At 36.6% G+C, this 21,018-nt stretch overlaps 3 protein-coding genes across 3 annotated transcripts; 1 reads left to right on the forward strand and 2 right to left on the reverse strand.

Moving 5' to 3' along the window:
* Positions 1-209: 209 nt before the first annotated feature.
* Positions 210-4,537, reverse strand: LOC126733224 (RNA demethylase ALKBH9B). The gene is made up of 6 exons (XM_050436439.1): positions 4,194-4,537; positions 3,457-4,032; positions 1,981-2,066; positions 1,529-1,839; positions 1,303-1,374; positions 210-1,196 (listed from the first exon to the last, which is right to left on the reverse strand). The coding sequence occupies exons 1-6, from the start codon at positions 4,369-4,371 to the stop codon at positions 905-907; spliced, it is 1,515 nt and encodes a 504-aa protein (XP_050292396.1). The 5' UTR covers positions 4,372-4,537; the 3' UTR covers positions 210-904.
* A 2,315-nt stretch (positions 4,538-6,852) lies between these two features.
* LOC126689975 (uncharacterized) lies at positions 6,853-10,746 on the reverse strand. Its single transcript, XM_050385125.1, has 3 exons — positions 8,061-10,746; positions 7,582-7,973; positions 6,853-7,332 (listed from the first exon to the last, which is right to left on the reverse strand). The coding sequence occupies exons 1-3, from the start codon at positions 10,744-10,746 to the stop codon at positions 6,853-6,855; spliced, it is 3,558 nt and encodes a 1,185-aa protein (XP_050241082.1).
* Positions 10,747-19,487: 8,741 nt separating this feature from the next.
* On the forward strand, positions 19,488-20,337 carry LOC126733226 (uncharacterized). The gene has a single exon (XM_050436441.1). It carries the CDS (start codon positions 19,574-19,576, stop codon positions 20,120-20,122), a length of 549 nt encoding a protein of 182 aa, XP_050292398.1. The 5' UTR covers positions 19,488-19,573; the 3' UTR covers positions 20,123-20,337.
* The last annotated feature ends 681 nt before the right edge of the window (positions 20,338-21,018 follow it).

Here is a 21,018-nt window from a genome sequence, read left to right on the forward strand (position 1 = left end):
CAGTTTACAAATGAAATACTCACGCCAGAGATTTAACAAGAAGTTTGAATGCAAATAGACAATGAAGAATTCAATCAAAATCTCCAATTCCTAGTTTTATCAATAGAAAGTCCATTGAAAAGCCATTAAAGTGAATCTCACAGTTTACAAATGAAATACTCACGCCAGAGATTTAATAAGAAGTTTGAATGCAAATAGACAATGAAGAATTCAATCAAAATCTCCAAATCCTAGTTTTATTAATAGAAAGTGCATTGAAAAGCAATTAAAGTGATTCTCACAGTTTACAAATGAAATACTCACGCACATGCCGGGAAAAAAAATGGAAAAAAATACTTCATAATATCATATCAGTAAAATTATACAAACATTTAATTATTGCACCATAGGAATCTAAAAAAAAAAAAAAAAAAAAAAACGATCTGTCACAAGCAAGCAGTTTCAATCCAGCCACGCTTCAAGCTAAAAATCCAATAACACTACCCTAGCTAGCTCACAACCCGGTCATTCATCAGGATGACTGTGTTATCAATCCAGACAATCCAGAGATTCCGGCTGCATAACTTCTAACGGCATGTCCAATGCATTTCTGATTTAATTAATCAAACCAACTTTATGACCTTCACAAACTTGCCCCTCACTTGAACTTCCAATTTCAGTCAAAAATATATCCACACAATTACTTGTATAAGAATCATAATAAGACAGCCTTTGACACAACTACAAAGCAGTCAAATCCTCTCCATAGCTCTTTCAAACACCAAACAGTGGAAATAGCAGGATTCAAACTCATCTGTAGAAAACCACTGCACACAATTGATGATCAGCTTTCCACAGCAGAAAATGACCAAAGAAAAATAACACAAAACCAACAGGGGTTTGGCTCTTTGTAATGCTGCACTCATCAGCTGCTCAGATTCAACCCAACTCTCCGCCTATTTGCAGGCCCTCGTCGACTCCAAGTTGATTCACGAGGCTCTGTATAGGTGTAACTTCTCTCAGCAGATCCCCTTGCTTCCATGTTAACTGCTCTCCTAACTGACTGTTTTTTCATATGGTGCTCAGGTTTTGTAGCATTTAACTTCTGTGCTTTGTCATCTTCATATGACAATGGTTGAATCCCCTGCAAATCAGGTTCTGGAACAAACCCAGTTGGTCGTTTGGATTCATCCATTCTTCTAAATGTGATTGATATCCTAAGAAAATTATAACAATAAAATGTAAGTGGATTGAAAAAAACAATGCCATCTGTAGAAGAAGTTAAAGTAAACAAGAATGGTGATTTACATTTCAAACCAATACCTCTTTGAAGGAACGGCAGGCACACAATGCTTAGCCACATCAGCCCCATTTCCATTCAAGACAAGAACAGATCTGGAGTAAAAAACCAACTAATTTATTCCAATTCAAAAACAAAGGAATAATAAAACTTAAAAAAAAGAAAATGTTATGACAAGTAACAAGCTGCAGAAAATAATAGTAGGAGGGACATAAAACGCAGGAAAAAAATTCAGCTCATCATACTTACCCCAATGGCAGGGAGATGGAATAGGGACCCGCAAAGTCACCAGCACCCACAATCTTCAAGTTTGATCCAAAAAGAATATCACACTCACTTAGAAATGACACAGTGCAGAAAGGCCGCATAAAATCATGGTTGTCAATGTGTGGAGGTATACAATCCCCTTCTTCATAGATATTGACAATGCAACTATCAGGTACACAGGTTGGAGGAAGTACATGCCATCTGACCAGCCTCCTAATGATCACCTTGAAAAGAGGAGGTATAGGATCTACAAGTTCATCCAGGAGGATGCCAGGTGGATTACCATTTTTATCCTGCCACAAAAAGAGTGGAAGTTTTAACATTCTATTATTTATTAGAATTCTTTCTGTGATTACTGATGCTGTCGGAGTATAATAATTACTGAGACCCATAATAAAACATGATTGATAGGTCAAGTAGTCAAAAGGACTTACTATTGCATAATTGTAACAGCACCCAAATTGGAGGGTTACACGCCCCTTGCCCTTCATCCACTTACTGGGTGCTGAATATGTCCGCTCTGCAAAAAGTTTAGAAATACATAAATAATGTTTAAATATATATATATATATATTTATATTTCCCAATTATTACACAACAACAAAACCTTAGTTCCAAAACATTGGGGTTGACCATATTAAAAAAGAAGTTTTAAAGAAAGAATAAAAAGAAATTCCCACCCAAACCAATTCATGGATAAATCAAAATTTGATCATTGCTTATTTATAGCATCCAGGTCAACAATCAAAATGTATACCTTAACCATAGTATTAACCAAATAATTAACAAATGAAAGGAGAAGAACTAACAGAAGAACATAGGAAGTCAGGATATAAAACACTGGCACTACCAATCAAATGACTGTTTAGTTCATCCAAATAAGTATCATGTCAAACCAAGGTATAGACCATTAACACAGGTTACACCAATGCTTGCGTCTGCCAAAGAGTATGGACTACAGGGTGAATCCCTATTGCTTTTACAATAACAAAACAAAGACAAACCAATTTAACATACTGCATAGGCAAACGGTATATGGTTTTTGAAAAGTTTTAGATCCTTTACCACTTGACCATTAATTGGGCACATGTGAACCTCGGGTCATATTATCAAATAATTACTAGGGAAAGGACATTAAACCAGAAATATGTAGTGTCTTATAATCTTGGACCTTGACCATATGTTTTGATCCAAAGCCCATTCAAGACTTCTTGGTCCAAGCCTCTTACCTACCCTATGATTCCAAACGAACAAAAACAAGAACATTCTCATTGATCACTAAACTGACAATCACATAGACTAAACAGTTGGATGATGATAATCAACCACAACCAGGTCAACACTTACGTGGGTTAGAAAGTACTATGATAAAACCAAATCAAATAACGAATGAGCTATATAGCTCAGCAGGCATGGATGAGCAATTTGTAAATACAATAAGAACTTAATCATTAAGACAAAATATCTTTACGTGGCAAGAGTTTGGTCTGTAATTCAGCCGCTACCAGGTTTAACACGATTAGAGTAGCTGACTACAATTTAAGTTGGAGACAATTATTGAAACAGGACACCAGAGACATCTCTAAATTATATAAAACAATGTTCAACACAAATTGCCATGAGCCTTATAGCTCAGTGGTACCACCTAGTTCTTCCCATGGGCAGAACTTGGGTTTGAATTCCCTCTCCCCTCGCTTGTTGTAAGCAAAGGAATCAACGACTCTTATGCTTCTGACCTAATCTAATGCCTAATTCCCATAAACATTTTTTGGTCATCCGCATAGCAGGCAGTGCAATAACAATGACATACAACCTTCAATACCATCAGAATTACTCAAAAAAGATCCAAAACAAGAAAGCAAGCGAAAAAAATAGCTAAAAACAAGCAGACCCCGTAAGGCCGAACTAACCTTTCAATTCTCCCTTTGCCCCCATCGCCTGAAGTTGATAAACATGATCCACAATCCTCTTCTGCTCCACGGCGCTAAAAACACCAGTGTGAAGCTCCAGTCCATCGAGAATATTAACAAACTTTCCCTTAACTCTTTCCAAGCAAATAAAGTCTTTCTTTCGCTGCAAATTCATGAACCGAATGTACTCTCTCTGTTCCCTCGGCAGCTTTGGCTTCTCCACCACAACCTTAGATATCCTCAATTCTCCAGTGGCAGCATTCAAATCAACAACCCGTTTGCTGGTCTTAGAGTCCTCCTCCTCCTCCTCCTCCTCCTCCTCCTCGAACTCGTCTTCCTCCTCCTCCATGTCGGCCCAGGACTTCTTTTGTTGGCTTGGGGGAGTTTCAAGCCGTGGCGAGCCACTCGTAGAAGGCCCCACAACGGGTTCAGAGCCCCCGCTCCAGCCATCTTTCCAACTACCAATCGAATTGGTGTCACAGTTATCATCATGATCGTCACTCACCCTGGGGCTATTTGATTTCTCAGCATTCGAATTCTCTTCTGGGTGTTCTTGCTCAGCATGGGAGTCAAGTTCTACAATCCCAATTATACAAATTCAGAAACAAGAAAAAAAAAAAAAAAAACCCTAACCGAAATCCAACCAAACCCACAAAACCTACAAAGCAAAATCGATAACAAAGAAAAAGTAAACAAAAAGTAGAAGAAAATAGAGTTGAAGTTGAAAAGAGAGTTACCAAGGTCGAGGGAGCGAATACGATCGGAGAGAGTTTGAGTACAGTGTTGGCAGAGATCTTTGGAGAGGAAGGGTGCCCACGTGGACAGAAACTCCGAGGCGATTCGGAGCTCCGACGGCTTGTAGTTGAGAAGAAACGGGTCTCTGGGTCGGGGCTGCTCGGGTTGGTCGTCGCTCATGGCTTGGATCGATTGTTGTGAAGGAAGGAGGGGTTGTGACTTTTGACTTGTATATATTTTTTGTGTTCTGAATGTGGCGGTTGCGCCGTCGGTGAAGTCCTTTTTTTCGATGCGGAATGTAATTTTTCTGAGGTGAGGTCTTTGTTAAATTCGGAATCGGATACGCGTGTCGTTTATTGTGTGATGGGTGGGTCGTTGTGGAAATTAACAGTTCGATCCTTTACAAGATTCGAATCCTTTTTTTATTTCTGTATTATATATACATATATATATATATATATATATTTCTTTTTTCTTTTTTGAGAATGTTCTGTATTAGAATTTTAGTTGAATTTGAATTTTCCTAATCCAAAAAAAAAAAAAAAAAAACTTTAAAATTTTATATACATTGAATTATCTTAATAAATTATAAAAAAATTATATTTGATAATTTTTTGGGATAAATATTGATCTTCTACATTATTAATAAGAGGATTCTTTATTTGGGTTTCATCATTTTGCATACTAAAATATCTTCGTAAAAATTCTTAGAATCCAAAAAATAACTCTATATTTTGGTTAAATAATTTTAAATTTAAAAACACAAACAGTTAAAAGAACAATTTACTATTTTTTAAAAAGTTCCTAAGTTTTAGATATTCAAACTTTTATTAGTTCTCACATTAAAAAAAATCATAAATGTTATGACATTATCTCTATCTCATTTTTAAACATTATTTTACTAAACCTAAAATTAAAAATTAGAAAAAGCCTCCGCACACGCAAAACGCTTATAATGAGGCTAGTCTATACTATTAATAACAAGATTTCCTTTTTGGGTTTCAATATTTTGCGTACTAAAATATCCGCACACAAATTCTTGAACTCTTTAAAATAACCCTATCTTTTAGTTAAATAATTAATAAATTAAAAAAAATAAACTAGTTAAAAGAGTAATTTAATGTTTCTAAATTTTAGGCTTTTTCCTTTATCTTCTCTATTCGGCCTAAAACTTAGGATATTATCTCTATTTTATTTTTAAATATTATTCTATATTACCTTACCTCTTCTCAAAAAAAAAAAAAAAAAAACATATGGTTATTTATATACCACTTTTAAACATTATAACATTTATATTCCACTTTTAAACATTTATAACACCAAACAACTATATAAAAAAAAAAAAAAAAAAAAATTATAACACTAAACCAAAAAAAAACAAATAAATAAAAAAGGGCATTATTGCACGCACAAAGTACGTATGATGAGTCTAGTATTTTAATAATAAAGTTTCATGTAATCTAAATTAAACAATTTTTATCTCTATATAATGTCAAAAATACCTTTAATCTAATTAGATATTTCTTATTCTTAAAAAAGAAATGTTAACGAATGTTTTGAGGGAATTGGTTTTCATATTTTTAAAAACTTTTTAGGGAAAATAAAAAAAATAATTTATTTTTTGATAGTTTTTTATATTCATCATGAAGTAGTATTAAAAAATTTCTAAAATGGTATTTTAACAAATGTCCTAAGGCCTTTTGTTAGCCGAAACCTCCTTAAAAAATAAAAAATAAGGTTCAAACTATAATTCAACAAATTTTGAAAACAAAAAACTAGTACTTGAGAAATCTCTCTTTAGCTTCCCACTAGAGCTCTAGACAGATATAAACTTCCCACCTATTTCTAAAAATCAAAAAACTTCCCACCCCACCTACACAAACAAAACCACCTATGCTTATATTTGCAATCTCACTACAAAAAATCCCCAATAGTCAATCAGTCTTTCTCTTTAACTCGCTTCATCATACACGCTTCGTCTGTGCAATGGGATCCTTTTTTTTTTTTTTTTTTTTTTTTTTTTTTTTTCTCTTGGTTTAGTCTCATAATTGTCCATTTATCCCAATTTAAATTTTATGCATTTATCCAATAATATTTTTCATTTACAAACTATTGATACAACCAGAGTATAATGAGGCTAGCTCCAAAAAAAAGAACACATTCACACATGGACAAATGATTTCAAAACTGTTTAGGTGTTCATTTTTTTGGTGCTAGCCTCATTACACTTTGACCATATCAGTAGTTTGCAAATGCAAAATATTATTGGACAAATGTGTAAACATTAAATTGGAATGAATGAAAGATTATGATACTAAACCCCCCTCCCCCCTAAAAGAGCCTCATTTTGGACAAATATATAAACCTTAAATTGAAATGAATAAAAAATTATGACACTAAATAAATAAATAAAAAACCTCATCTTCACACGTATGATGAGACTAACTAGAATTAATAGCTTCTTCGCACTCTTTAAGCGTGTGGTCAGAGATTGTTCTTTTTTTGTTTAATGTCAAAATTTTCATTTACTACAAATCGAAGTTTATGCTTTTTTCCAATAGTATTTATGCATTTTGGAGTGGGATGAGACCTTTTTTTTTTTTTTTTTTTTGATGGAACTGAAATTTTTATTGAACAGAGAAACCAAAAAATAAACAAAGGCTAGCTCAGCCTTTCCTTCTTAATTACAGAAGCAAAACAAAGAGGATAGCTACCCCAATCAAAAGAACCAAAAAAATTACAAGCAAGAGACCATTTAGCTAGGGAATGAGCTGCCATATTAGCTAGCCTAGGAACCCAGATGACAGACGCATTAGAATAAGAAACAAGAAGAGACTTCAAGTCCGCTAAGATAGAAGCAATTCTCCAAGGCGGGGGTAAAATCAGCTCATGAATAGCATCATGACAAATCTTAGAGTCTGTCTCAATAATAACATTGTCAGCTTCCAACTTTGCAGCCAAAGAGATAGCCCATCTCACAGCTTCAGCCTCTGCCTGGAGAGGGAGGGTGGTTTTCGCTTTTTGAGAACAAGCAAAAACCAAGTCCCCTCTCCAGTCTCTAGCCACCAAAGCTAAGGAAGAATGAAATGGACCAATAGCTGCATCAACATTAATTTTAACAGATAGACGCCTTGGAGGGGCCTAAGTTTGCAAAGGATGAGAGATATTTACAAAATCAGAAGCAGTCAGTCTAGAGTTTTTGAATTCCATAAATAACTTCCCAACTCTAGCTATTAGATCATCACAACTCAAGGGAAGGTCTTCAAAAATGACTTGGTTTCTCAACTTCCAAATTCCATCACAAAGAATGGCCCCAAATAATAAAAGCTCATCCTTTTGACAGAGCTGGTTTGGAAATGTGGATGAACACAAAAAATGAATAAAATCCACTTCTGAAGAGAAACCAAAAGAATCCATTCTCAGCCCCCATTTACTACTAAACCAAACTGCCTTAGCAACTGGACAAAGAGCAAAAAGATGAAGGGAGGTTTCACTTTCCATCTTACAGAGGGGACAATAAGCATCAGCAGCATCAACAAACCTGCTTAGCTTATCTTTGGTGGGCAAGCAACCTGCAGCAATCCTCCAAATCATCATTTTGTGTCTCTCATGGAGTTTAGCTTTCCAAATACAGTTCCAAACGGGGTCAATATTGTGATGCACTGTTTCCCGGCAACTCCAATAAGCCGACTTCACTGACAATTCCCCTGAGCTTGTGCAAGTCCATGACCACTGATCTTTGTAACTGGTCGGAAAAATAGGAATTTTCAAAATAAGATCAACTGTGGAGTTTTCAAACCACCATTTTAGTTTATGAACATCCTAACCAGAAAAATCAGAATTAAAAAGTTGAGAAACTAAGAGAATACCATTTGGGTCAACACCATTCTTTGGAGTAGGAATGAACCCGTGAAGCTCTGGTACCCAAGGATCCTCCCAAATCCTTATGGAATTACCATCCCCCACCAACATGCAAGCTGCTTTAGCTATGAGCTGCTTAACACCAGCCAAACTTTTCCAGACCGGTGAAGCATTACCCAGGAAGCAGTGGTTTAACCAATTGTGTCTAACCTTATATTTTGCCTTTAAAACATTAACACACAAACAGTTCTTGTCCAACAATATCCACCAGGCTAATTTGGAAAGCATGGCTTGATTGAAATCCCAAGAGTTCCTAAAACCCAAACCACCATCCTTTTGGGATCTACATAGAGTAGACCAAGCAATAGGAGTCCAGAAGTGACCTGACTCCGTTTTGGGGTTCCACCAGAATCTACGAACCACTGAATCTAGTTGATCGCATAACTTCCTGGGGAATTGCAAGGCAGCCATAGTGTATGTCGGAATAGATTGCGCCACAGATTTAATTAAAGTTGCTCTCCCAGCCCATGACAAATTCCTACCCTTCCAGCTACTCAACTTGCTCTCTAGTCTTTCTTTTACCAACTTGAGGTCATTGGACCTGTTCTTGGATAAAAACAGGGGAACTCCAAGATAAGTGGTACTTTGAGGAAGAGAATTAAGACCCCAGCAGCCTTTTACTTGGCGCAAAAAATTAATACTAACTCCTCTTGATGGAAAAACACCAGATTTTTCTATGCTAATACACTGGCCAGACCAAGAACAATACTTTTCCAAACATTTCTTTAGACTAACTAGTTCAGAATGCTTTGCTTTGTAGAAAATAATCACATCATCAGCATAACAAAGTCTTGAAATAGGGGGAGCTGTGCTGGCCACTTTAATTGCTGAGATATTTTTCCGATCAACTTCTCTGTTAATAAGTCTCATAAGAATCTCACTTCCAAGAATGAAAAGATATGGCGATAGTGGATCGCCTTGCCTTAAGCCACGACCAAGATTAAAACTTTGACAAACTCCACCATTCAGTAAAAGAGAATATTGGACTGTGGAGATACATAGATAATTGAGGTTGGAAAACTTATCATTGAAGCCCAAAGCCTTGAGAACCTTCATAAGAAAGCTCCACTCCATCCTATCATAGGCCTTTTGAAAGTCTAGCTTCACTCCTAAATAGCCCTTCCTCTTCCTAGTCTGCTTGAAGTTGTGAACAATCTCTTGAGCAAGCACCACATTTTCAGTAATACTTCTGTTAGGAACAAAAGCTACTTGAGCAGGATCCACTATCTTATTCAGTAAAGGTCTCATTCTATTCACCAAAATCTTGGATATTACCTTATAACAAACATTACAAAGGCCTATCGGACGGAATTGATTAAAATTGCAAGCTCCTGGTTTCTTTGGAATAAGAGAAATAAAGGTCCGATTAAGATTCCTTAATAGCCAGCCGTCTCTAAAAAAACTTTGAGTTGCAATCACCACTTGATCACCAACAATATCCCAGTAGTGTTTATAAAACAAAGCTGGGAAACCATCAGGGCTAGGAGCCTTTAGAGACTTCATTCCAAAAATCACCTTTCGAATTTCTTCCCTGGAAGGAATTCTGCAAAGCTCTCGATTTTCTTCCTCAGATATGCAAGGGCCAATTAAATTCTCTAGGTCTCTAGGAACTTGGGGTTCACTGGTTCGATACAGAGTCTTAAAATTTTCTTCAAAATAACTCTGGATGTCAGACCTATTAGTTATCCAAGATCCGTCCTCCAATTTGATTTCCTCTATGCGATTCCTTCTCCTCCGAATAAGAGTGGAAAGGTGAAAGAATCTCGAGTTTCGATCACCCTCTTTCAACCATAATTCTCTAGACTTCTGCTTCAATCTTAATTCATCCCTCAACAACCAATCATCTAATTCAAGACTAAGTGCAGCTTCCAATTCTAAATTTTCTTTTGTGGGGGGTTTTTGTTGAATTCCAGCAATGTTAGCTTGAAGCGACTTAATTCTCTCCCTGACAATGCCGAAAACCTCCTTATTCCATTTCTTTAAGTCCTTCTTCGTCTTTTCCAGCTTATTTACAAGACGGAAACTATGGGATCCCTCTACATCAAATTGCCAAGCATTATCAACCACAACTCTACTGCTATCTTCCTTCGTCCACATTGCTTCGAATCTGAAGGGGCGATTCAAAGTTTCAGACTCAAAATGAGTATCCAACAATATTGGGTTATGACCAGAAGTTGATCGACCCCCTCTTTTCTCATCCATTCTTTTTATACAATTTAGGTCCCCAATGATTACCCAAGGTCCAGAAAAGGAGAGCACCATGTTCTCTATCATCCTCCAAAAATTCATTTTCTTACTACTCTTGCAAGGCCCATAAACAGCAAATAATAACCAAGGGGAATTAGGAGGATCAGAATAAACAAGAGCAGCAATTAGGTTCAAGTTTGAATAAACCACTTCTAAATCAACACTTAGCCTCCAAAACAAAGCTAAGCCACCAGAACGCCCGCTAGGCTCCACACAATGAAAATCAACATATTTCAATTTAGAATTTATCATACCTATTCTTGGAGTTTTTGATTTAGTTTCTGACAGGAAGACTACCTCCGGAGTGGACTCACGGATCAGCTCCCTGATGGCTCGAACTGTCGAGGCTCTACCAGCACCCCGACAGTTCCATGCAAGGGTCCTCATGGCGAACTTGGGGGCATGATAAGGCTCGCCTCCTCGGCCGTCTGAAGAGCAGTGACAGAGTTATCTTCATCCTTCTGTACTGAAGAACAGTTGAGATTTCCAGAACTACTTCCTTTACCTTGCTTGAACTTAGGTTGAGCAGTAGCTTTGGCTCTAGCTTGGTCTTTTAGAGCGATTCTTTTAGGAGATCGTCGACGTGGGTATCTTGTTGGGATGGAGGTGGGGGTGGTATGTACAAGAGGGTTTATGCTAGATGGTTGAGGGGAAATTAATGTAGTGGTTTGTGAGGGTATGAGAGTAGCCGAGAACTTAGTTTTTTTGTTTACAGAGTTAGGGGTATTGGGTGGGCTTAATGAATTGAGTTTCCTTTTGGAACGTTTTGAATCTTTATGGGACTGGGTTTGATTTGGAGTTTGTGGACCATTTGTCATGTTGGTAGTAGGCTTTTTATGGTGAAGGTTTGGATTATTTATACACAGACTTGAGTTTTGGGCTGGGTTATAGGCTATGTTTTGGGCTGAATTGGGTTCCAGGCTTTCCTCAGATACCAAATTCCATGAAGTAAAGGAGGTGGACCCAACTGGTTGACAAGTAATTGGAATGGACCCATCTGGTTGGTAATTAACTGAACTAACATGGGAATCAAGTTTTACCAACGTCTCAGACAAACAAAGTGTGGCATCCCCAAAACTTGTCCCATCAACCTGCACTGGCTCTGCCGTTTCAACACAAGGCTCTAGGACATCAACAGGACGATCTTTACTGCCTTGTTCCTCCCTTGCAACCATGTCATTCGATGACTCTAGATTAACCTGGATCCGGCTGGAAGCCATCTCAGTGTTTGATTCATTGACCCTATAGCATTCTTCATTCTCCAATTCAACCTGGTTTCCAAATTTCCTTCTAGGCTGAAATTCATCATTGTCAGCCCGAAGCCATCTACCAAAGAAGCCAGTCATGCCTTCTTGTATGAACGATTGTGCACCCTTATTTTGGCAATCTCTCTGTTCATGTCCTAAAATGCCATAACCAAAGCAAAAATTCCCAAGCTTTTCATATTTGAAAGGAATCCATAGCTCAGGGAGATGATCTCTTTCCAGGGGAAAACCAGGAGCAAGCGGACAATTAACATCAACTTCTACCCTAACCCGGATATATCTCCTCCAAACTCCTCCACTAGACCCAATAAAATCAGTTTCCAAAGCACGACCGGCAATACTCCCTATTTTAAGAAGGTTCTCCATGCTGTGTCTATCAAGAGGAAAATTATGAACTTGAATCCAAAACTTTGTGGCTGAAAAATCTACTTCAGCAACACTCTGGTCTGGACTGAAACGTTTAAGAATCAAGTGTTCCCCTTTTAGTAGCCATGGTCTTCTATCCCAAGCACGTCTGACATCTGCCTCATGATTAAAACTAAATACAAAAACATTTTTGTCCACTAGAGCAACTTCAAAATCATTTATAAGGTTCTAAGCTTTAACTAAAATTTCCTTAACCAGAACCTTAGGGAAGGATTTTTTTGACAATATTTTCCCAATAAGGAGCCGTTTGGATGATTCTTTGGATGAGGGAACCACCTCTAAATTAACTTTACCTTTTAACCAACTGAATTTCTTTGCTTGATTTGTAATGGTGTCAACATCAGTCTCATCCATGGCCATAGCCACGGATAGCAAGAAATAAACCCAAAACCAAGAACCAAATACACTAAATATGATAAGGAAAAGATAAGAGGAGAAAAACTTACTGATGAAAATGAGAGATTAAGGAGATCAAAATCCACCTGATTGCGTCACTAGACTGAGGAAAAGAAGAAAGGACCGAGAACCACCTTCAGCTTCACAAGGAAGATACAAATCTCACTAGGAGAGAGAAAGCTTCACACGGAAGACTCCAAAGGCATAGAAGCCCAAACGGTAATATGGACAGCAAGCATCTGGGGATGAGACCTATTACCCAAAAATAAATACACCACACAAATACGGTATGGTCACTTCATCGAGTCCTATTTATAACAGTTCTTTTAAATGTTTTCTTCTCTCAGTACGGCCACGGTTTCAATTTGGTTTGGTGATGTTCACCTTGGCCGTTTTAAATATTAGCACTCCATTTGTCAATTAAATTTTGTACATTAAATTTTTTTTCATTAAAATATTACTACTATTTTATTTTCTTCTTCCTCTCTCTTTTTATTTTACTCCATATTATTTTTGCTTTTAAACTCTTCTCCCTTTCTCCTTTTATTTTACACCATATTATTTTTACCTTTTTTTTTTTTTTATTTTATATATATAAGATAAAATTTATACTCTAACCTAATTTAAGTGTATATGTATGTGAAATTTCATCCTGGAGACTTGAACCCCAGTTCTTACCCCCCACACCCCACAAACATTTACCTTTAAAATTTACCATAACTTTCCCAATCTTCTATCATTTATTGTAAACTATGATACTAAAATATCAACCAAAATAATAAATCGGTCCATTTCGGTCAAAATTATTTATACTCATTTTATTGTCAAAATTATTTACCAACTTCCCATAATAATGTGGGAAGTTGCACTTTTTTACTCATTTTATTTCATACTAGTATGTAACCTGTGCTTATGCACATGAATGATGAATTGTAGTGGTGCTATTGATATTAGTTTAAGTTATTAAATATGTATGACATTAGTTCGACCAAGACATTTAGAGGTACTAAAATTATTTTTCCTTGCAATTTTAATGATATTGGTTACGCCAAGTTTCTCATTACACTACTGTTATGTATATAATTTTGAAAATTATTATTAGACACTACATATACAATATCAATTCATTATCATTATCGTGAAATTCTACTAAAATATAACACAAAATAAAAGAATAAATTGGTTTAATAGTATCTCTTAAATTGAATGAGGATAGGTGCAAGTACGGAGACAAGCTTTGACTTGGGGGGTAGTGACCTCCCCCGCAAATTTTTTTTTTTTTTAATATTAGTATATATTCGGGTACTAATTTTAGCAATTTTGTTCTATAAAATTACACTTTGCCTTTCTTTAATAATATCATTAATTTTTTTAAGAGTAATGGTATTACCACAATTTTTTTTACAATATTTTTTACAAACAGTTGAGGTAGAAAATTCATATTGGTTCGCATTTGGCCCACCGCTTACACCACTTTTTGACTTACCAATAACCATTCGCTACATAAGTAATTAGCGTAAATGCACTTTTAGTCCCTACATTTTGCACTTTTTCCATTTTGGTCCCTACATTTTATCTTTACCACTTTTAGTTCCTAAACCAATTAACGCGTGACATTTAAGTCTTTACTGTCAGCCAACTAACAAAAAAAACTGACGTGGGAATTAAAATATTATTAAAAAAGTTATTTGGAATTTTTTAAATGCCAAAATTTTTTAAAAAAAATTAATTACTCAATTTTAATTAAAAAAATAAAAAACAAACAAAAAAAATTTATTTTCTTTTAATTAAAATGAATTTTTTTTATTCCAATTTTTTTTTCTAGAAGAACATATTCATGTTCTTTATGTTCTTCCCCGTATATGATTCATATTCTAACCAAATTAATCCTTATTTTCTTTTCTTTTTTTCTTTTCCTTTCTGTACTTTCTTTATAACCAAACACATCAAAACAAAATAAATTAATTAAATGTCTTTCTTGTCTTTTTTTCTTTTTTTTCTTTTTTTTCTTTTTTTTTCTTTTCATTATTTTTTTTAGAAGAACATGTTCATGTTCTTTGTGTTTTTCCCTATAATAAATCTCCAGCAAAAAACAAACCCTAAACCCAGATCCTAACCAAACCCAAACCCATATCCCCAGTAAAGCAAACATTAACCTTCATACCCATAAATTTTCTTGGCAAAAAAAAAAAAAAAAAAAAAAAAACCAAATCACTACCACCGAATCAAAGAACAAGAAGATCAAACCCAAGCAAAAGAATAGAAACCCAGTGTAGGGGTCTTTTTCGTGTATGGTGTGTTAGGCTGGGCTGTCTCCTGCGGTGATGGGCTGGGCTGCCTCCTGCGGTGATGGGCCTGAATATTTCTAAGTAAGGAAGTTGGGGCCGGTCCAATTGTAAATCAACTTGGGCCGGTTTGTGCACAAACTTATGCCTTGTCTGCTAGGAGTAAACTTACAGCAAGCAGAACTGTTGTAGACGAGTTACGGCAAGCAGATATAATAATAATAACTAAAACAGAGTATTCTGACTATTTAAATAAATGGCTATGTAATCCCTACTTATAAAGCATGATTACAGTCATGATAATGTCAATCACAAAGAAAGTGAAGAAAATAATACGAGCTAATCAAATGGGCATAAATCAAATTTTAAGCTTAGTCTGCCGAAGCAAAGCCAAAGAGGGGAGAACGCCTCTTCTCAATGCAAATAATCTCCCAGGAAAAAAGATCCTGCTGTGGGGATTAATGGCTTTGAGGGAGTCGAACCTGAATGGTTATTGCCCAAAGAGAAAGAGTCCTTGTTTACGTTTTGGAAGAAAGCAAGATTTGAAGGGGGAGAGAGGGAAACCGATCTATTGGTGCATGCCCATTGAACTAACTCTCCTTTTTCCTTAGTTTCCTTTCTTTTCTTCTCTATTTTCTTTCTTATCTTTTTTCTTTTCTTCTTACTCTGTTTTTTCTTTTCACTCCGTAAAAATGCTCTGTTTTTTGATCCTCTTTTCAGGGCACGACAAGGGCTCTTTTATAGTGCCTGCCGTGACCAAGGTTTTACCATTTTTCCCCTTAACCGCCTTTGTCTGGTCTGGGCGTACTTGCCGACCACCAAGTCTGTGCGACATTCGCCCTTGCCAGACAGAGGCAAGTTTGTTTTGTTCCTCTGTATACTGTAACACTTCTTCCTGCCACGGTATAAATGCTTTCTCTCTCTACTCTCAAGGCATGCACCCAACGGTTCCCCCTCAAATTTGCCTCTTTTGGGTAATCTGTCATCCCAACAGAACGTACCTCCTAAAAGGGCTTGGGTAGGAGCCGCAAATAGATCTTTTCCCCTCTCCCTACCACCAAACCATACCCCCCTTGCCTCTTACCTCTGGCCCATGGCCCCACCATGTCCTATATTAGCTAGGTACAGGCTGGTGGTGCCTGGGCCTTGCGCGTGCTTCCCTTTCAGATATGTCCAAGAGTTTGCCTGCTGCTCATGCGTCTGCCGTAATCTGGAGACTCTCCGTCTGTGTTTTCTGACCTTTCATGTGGGTCTTTCTTTGGTTTCCTACTCCATTTAGGAGCTAGGCTTTGTATGATGATGGGCCTTATATTTCTTTGGCCCACTCTTGATTTTCTTTATTTCCTGCAACGTTGAACTGTTATTCCTGCCGTAATAACTTAATCCTGCTGTACCTCTTTTGGGCCAGCCGTTCATCCCTTTTCTCAGTGGCCTGTTATGAGCACTGTTTTGCTTTTACTCATGGGCTCCTATGTCCCTTTGGGCATCCACGGCCCGATTGCTTTCTTTGGGCTTCCTCGGCCCGTTCGCTAATTCCACACTCCCATGGGCTTTTTACTAACTTCATTGGGCTTCCTCGGCCCAATAACCTTATTCTCATCTTTGGGGTTCATGGGCCTACCATAAACCCTTACTCTCTTAGTTTGCATTGCCTTGGGCCTGCGGCGACCCTTTCTCACTTTTCTACCTCATACATTGCCCATGAGATGCTATTTCTTTCTTTCCTGACTTCTTTGAGCCCGCTTGCCTCTTCAAGACCCATTTATTTATTTGTTGGGCCTGTGATCCATTATTCTTGCCGCTTGAGCCTAATGGGTTTTTGCTATCTATTTTGTCAATTCTTTGTTGCCCTCATTATTGGGCTTTCTTTCTGCCTGCCTGGGCTTCCACAAATGGCCCTCAACACCCAGCAACCAGCAAAGCACCACCACCGAATCAAATTATCCATTAGCACATCAACGAAACCACTCCAAAACCAAACCATCCAAAAAATAGAAACCCAACAAAGCACCCAACTCATCCACTCCCAAACCAAACCATAATCAAAGAAACTTCCAATACCACAACAAGTTAACAACTTATAAAACAGAAAAAATTTCAAAATGTGAAATGTCCAGCAAATGCCAAACCCAAATTTCCAGTAAACCCCAAACCCCAAATGTCTAGAAATGTCAAATTCTTTCTCCTCAGCGCATTTGGCTTCCCCAAAGGTTGTCTCCACCGGCTCCTCAAAGCCCATCAAGAACCTTTCATCACTTCATATCTCTGCCGCTTGCACATCAACGGCGGAGAGGCCGACTACTAGGTCCCACACTACCACGATAGCGGTGGCGTGTGGTGGAGAAGAAGGCCAAGCTTGTGAGTTCCGACCATGGAGCCACGGTGAACAAAGAGAGAGACTTTGAGATTAGAGAGACTTTCCATCCATGGAGGGTGAGGAGAAAGAGAGTTTGAGAATAGAGAGAGAAAAGGGTTTTGTTTGTTAAATGTTCTTCTGGAAAAAAAAAAAATTTTAATTAAAAGAAAGTAAAATTTTTGTTTGAAATAATTTTTTTTTTGTTTTTTTAATTTTGTAATTAAAATTTAGTAATTAAAAAAATGCCAAATTTTGGCATTTTTTAAATTTTGAGTAATTAAAATTGAGTAATTAATTTTTTTTTGGCATTTAAAAAATGCCAAATAATTTTTTTAATAATATTTTAATGCCCACGTCAGCCATATCAGCTTTTTCTGTTAGTTGGTTGACGGTAAGGACTTAAATGTCATGTGTTAATTGGTTTAGGAACTAAAAGTGGTAAAAATAAAATGTTGAGCCTAATGGGTTTTTGCTATCTATTTTGTCAATTCTTTGTTGCCCTCATTATTGGGCTTTCTTTCTGCCTGCCTGGGCTTCCACAAATGGCCCTCAACACCCAGCAACCAGCAAAGCACCACCACCGAATCAAATTATCCATTAGCACATCAACGAAACCACTCCAAAACCAAACCATCCAAAAAATAGAAACCCAACAAAGCACCCAACTCATCCACTCCCAAACCAAACCATAATCAAAGAAACTTCCAATACCACAACAAGTTAACAACTTATAAAACAGAAAAAATTTCAAAATGTGAAATGTCCAGCAAATGCCAAACCCAAATTTCCAGTAAACCCCAAACCCCAAATGTCTAGAAATGTCAAATTCTTTCTCCTCAGCGCATTTGGCTTCCCCAAAGGTTGTCTCCACCGGCTCCTCAAAGCCCATCAAGAACCTTTCATCACTTCATATCTCTGCCGCTTGCACATCAACGGTGGAGAGGCCGACTACTAGGTCCCACACTACCACGATAGCGGTGGCGTGTGGTGGAGAAGAAGGCCAAGCTTGTGAGTTCCGACCATGGAGCCACGGTGAACAAAGAGAGAGACTTTGAGATTAGAGAGACTTTCCATCCATGGAGGGTGAGGAGAAAGAGAGTTTGAGAATAGAGAGAGAAAAGGGTTTTGTTTGTTAAATGTTCTTCTGGAGAAAAAAAAAAAAAATTTTAATTAAAAGAAAGTAAAATTTTTGTTTGAAATAATTTTTTTTTTTGTTTTTTTAATTTTGTAATTAAAATTTAGTAATTAAAAAAATGCCAAATTTTGGCATTTTTTAAATTTTGAGTAATTAAAATTGAGTAATTAATTTTTTTTTGGCATTTAAAAAATGCCAAATAATTTTTTTAATAATATTTTAATGCCCACGTCAGCCATATCAGCTTTTTCTGTTAGTTGGTTGACGGTAAGGACTTAAATGTCATGTGTTAATTGGTTTAGGAACTAAAAGTGGTAAAAATAAAATGTTGGGACCAAAATGGAAAAAGTGAAAAATGTAGGGACTAAAAGTGCATTTACGCCTAAGTAATTTGTAAAAAAGTTTGTAGTTCTAGCATTCCTCCTCGTAAAGACCATAAAAAAGTCAATAGATCTAAAATCTAAAACAAAATATACACTTCCAAAAAAATTAGCACAATAACAAAAATTACCAACAGTAAATCTGAAACAAAATAAGTTCAATTAACCAATTTTACCCAACACAAAAAACCCGGCCCTTTAAAAATTTTAAATAAAATTATTTTGTCCTTACCCAATATCAAAGTCACACACACCAAAAAAAAAAAAAAAAAAAATCCCTCAAACGGCTAAGTAGTAGTAGAGCTAAAGGTTGGAGCCGCTGCACATAGCTAACAATATACTCACCCCCCCTAACTATAAATCCTGGCTCCGTCCCTAGATAGGTGCATGAAATTCTTTAACTTAATTACAGTTTGTTACATTCAAGATTTTCAAATACAAAATATCTAAATAGAAACAGTATAAAAATAATACTCATTAGTTTAGAAAATAAAATAAAAAATAACAGCAAAAATCAAAGAAATTTAATTTATATGAAAAGCTAACAAAGGCAAAACCTAATTTTGATTCTAAGCAAATTTTCTCTAAGTTTTGGTTATATATATATATATATATATATATATATATATAGATTGTAACTATTTGGTAGCATATGAATTTTTTTTTTCGTATGTATTTAAGAATAATTAGTTTCTATTGCCCCAAAGAGGGCTTTGTGACATTGACAATGGCATGATCAGCATCCTTCAGAGTTAAGGTCTCAATCCTCCCCATTCCAAATGGTTACTTTACGCAGTTAATAATGAAAGCCCACCAAAAGCCCAACCTGCTTCCAACCCAAACCAAACAGCCCCCCAAAAAAAGAAAGTGATTTCCAAAAATCTGACCAAATTACACCTAAAAGGATAAGACGGAAAGCAAATTCAACCACTAGCTTTTGCTGCTGCTGTTGTTGCTTCTTCTACAAAGCAATGGGCACTAATTTCCTCCAACCCTTCTCTTCAAAATCACCACCATCCTCAAGTACACTCATCTTCACAAAAATAACACACAGGCAAAGCCAAATCTTCCTACCTTGCAGAAAACAACCGCTTAGAATAAGTCCCATCATCACCAAAAGCACCAACACAAGTAGTAATACTAATAGCAACAATACCAGCGGAGACAGTGCACAGCCACCACCTGTTCCACCAAACCCCGTGGAAATAAAGTTCAGACGAAGGTCATCGAGAAGGCGGTCAAGGCAGCAGGCTGAGGATGGTGCTGCTGGCAGTGGTCAAGCCATGAAGGCGAAAGTTGAAGAACCTCCAAAGAAGTGGGAGGACATGAATATTACTGAGAAGGCAATAGAGCTTTATGTGGGAGAAAAGGGTCTGCTTTTTTGGCTCAACAAGTTTGCTTATGCTTCTATCTTCATTGTTATTGGAGGTTGGATACTTTTCCGGTTTGTGGGTCCTTCTCTCAATCTTTACCAGTTGGACACTCCACCTTTGTCTCCATCTTCTGTATTCAAGGGTTAGATTGAAATTTGAAACCACAATTCAGGATAGGCAACCAAAATTTTATGTTCATCAAATTATACACAGAAAATTTTGCAGCATTCAGATAATAATGTGGGAAGTTGCACTTTCTTTACTCATTTTACTTCATAATGATCTGGGAATTTGTAACTTGGTAGCATACGATCTTTTTATTTCATATTTATTTGAGAATAATTAGCCTGTATTGCACCAAAGATGCCTTTGTGACATTGACAGGCATGATGGCATCCTTCAGGCTCCAACCATTGCCACCCCATTCTCTCCGACTATGCATTATATTTGAGCAAAAACAATATTGCGTCAAAAATCACTTGGCAATTAACAAATCAATACGGATTTTTTTATTTATTTAAAAAGCTGCCAAATTGTCTCTCGAAATCAGTGTTCGTAACATTTTCTTCATGGTGACAAATTTTCTTGTTATTAAGGAAAATAAACGCATAATATCCACAAGATAGTGATTTCATTTTTTTTCCCCATATCAATTACAAACTCTTAAATGACATTTCCTTGTAAAGCCACAATCCTTTGCCCCTACTTTTTAGTAACATGCCTAATTTATTTTCTTGGAAGAAAACCATGAGACCTATGACTTTTGAGCAACTTCACAGCTCAAAGAGGGAAGTGGAGTTTCAATTAAATTAATGGTGATTCCATCAGCGGAATTGGTTCGGATCTCCTCCCAAACAAACTCAAATGTAAGACACATGACATTTTAAAAAATCTATGTAAACTACACAAAATCAAACAAATGTCAAGTGTCTCATATCTATATAAAATTTGGAGAAAAAAGGAAGGGATCTTATTCCATTCCATTCATGCATACTTTGGTGGCAAAAAAAAAATAGTGTAGACTTAACCAATAAAGGAAGCAA

This window comes from Quercus robur, chromosome 6 (assembly GCF_932294415.1).
Source record: "Quercus robur chromosome 6, dhQueRobu3.1, whole genome shotgun sequence".
Taxonomy (NCBI): domain Eukaryota; kingdom Viridiplantae; phylum Streptophyta; class Magnoliopsida; order Fagales; family Fagaceae; genus Quercus; species Quercus robur.

Bases quoted from the DNA above. Each gene is read 5' to 3' on its own strand.
- LOC126733224 (XM_050436439.1), bottom strand. From the start codon at position 4,371: ATGAGCGACGACCAACCCGAGCAGCCCCGACCCAGAGACCCGTTTCTT. The intron at 1,840-1,980 runs GTAAGTCCTTTT...TTTTTGTGGCAG, and splicing joins GCTGTTACAATTATGCAATA to GATAAAAATGGTAATCCACC. The intron at 1,197-1,302 runs GTATTGGTTTGA...TAATTTTCTTAG, and splicing joins CCTGCCGTTCCTTCAAAGAG to GATATCAATCACATTTAGAA.
- LOC126689975 (XM_050385125.1), bottom strand. From the start codon at position 10,746: ATGAGGACCCTTGCATGGAACTGTCGGGGTGCTGGTAGAGCCTCGACA. The intron at 7,974-8,060 runs GTATTCTCTTAG...AAAACTCCACAG, and splicing joins GAATGGTGTTGACCCAAATG to TTGATCTTATTTTGAAAATT. The intron at 7,333-7,581 runs GTGGATTTTATT...TTGCAAACTTAG, and splicing joins CTTTTGGTTTCTCTTCAGAA to GCCCCTCCAAGGCGTCTATC.
- LOC126733226 (XM_050436441.1), top strand. From the start codon at position 19,574: ATGGGCACTAATTTCCTCCAACCCTTCTCTTCAAAATCACCACCATCC.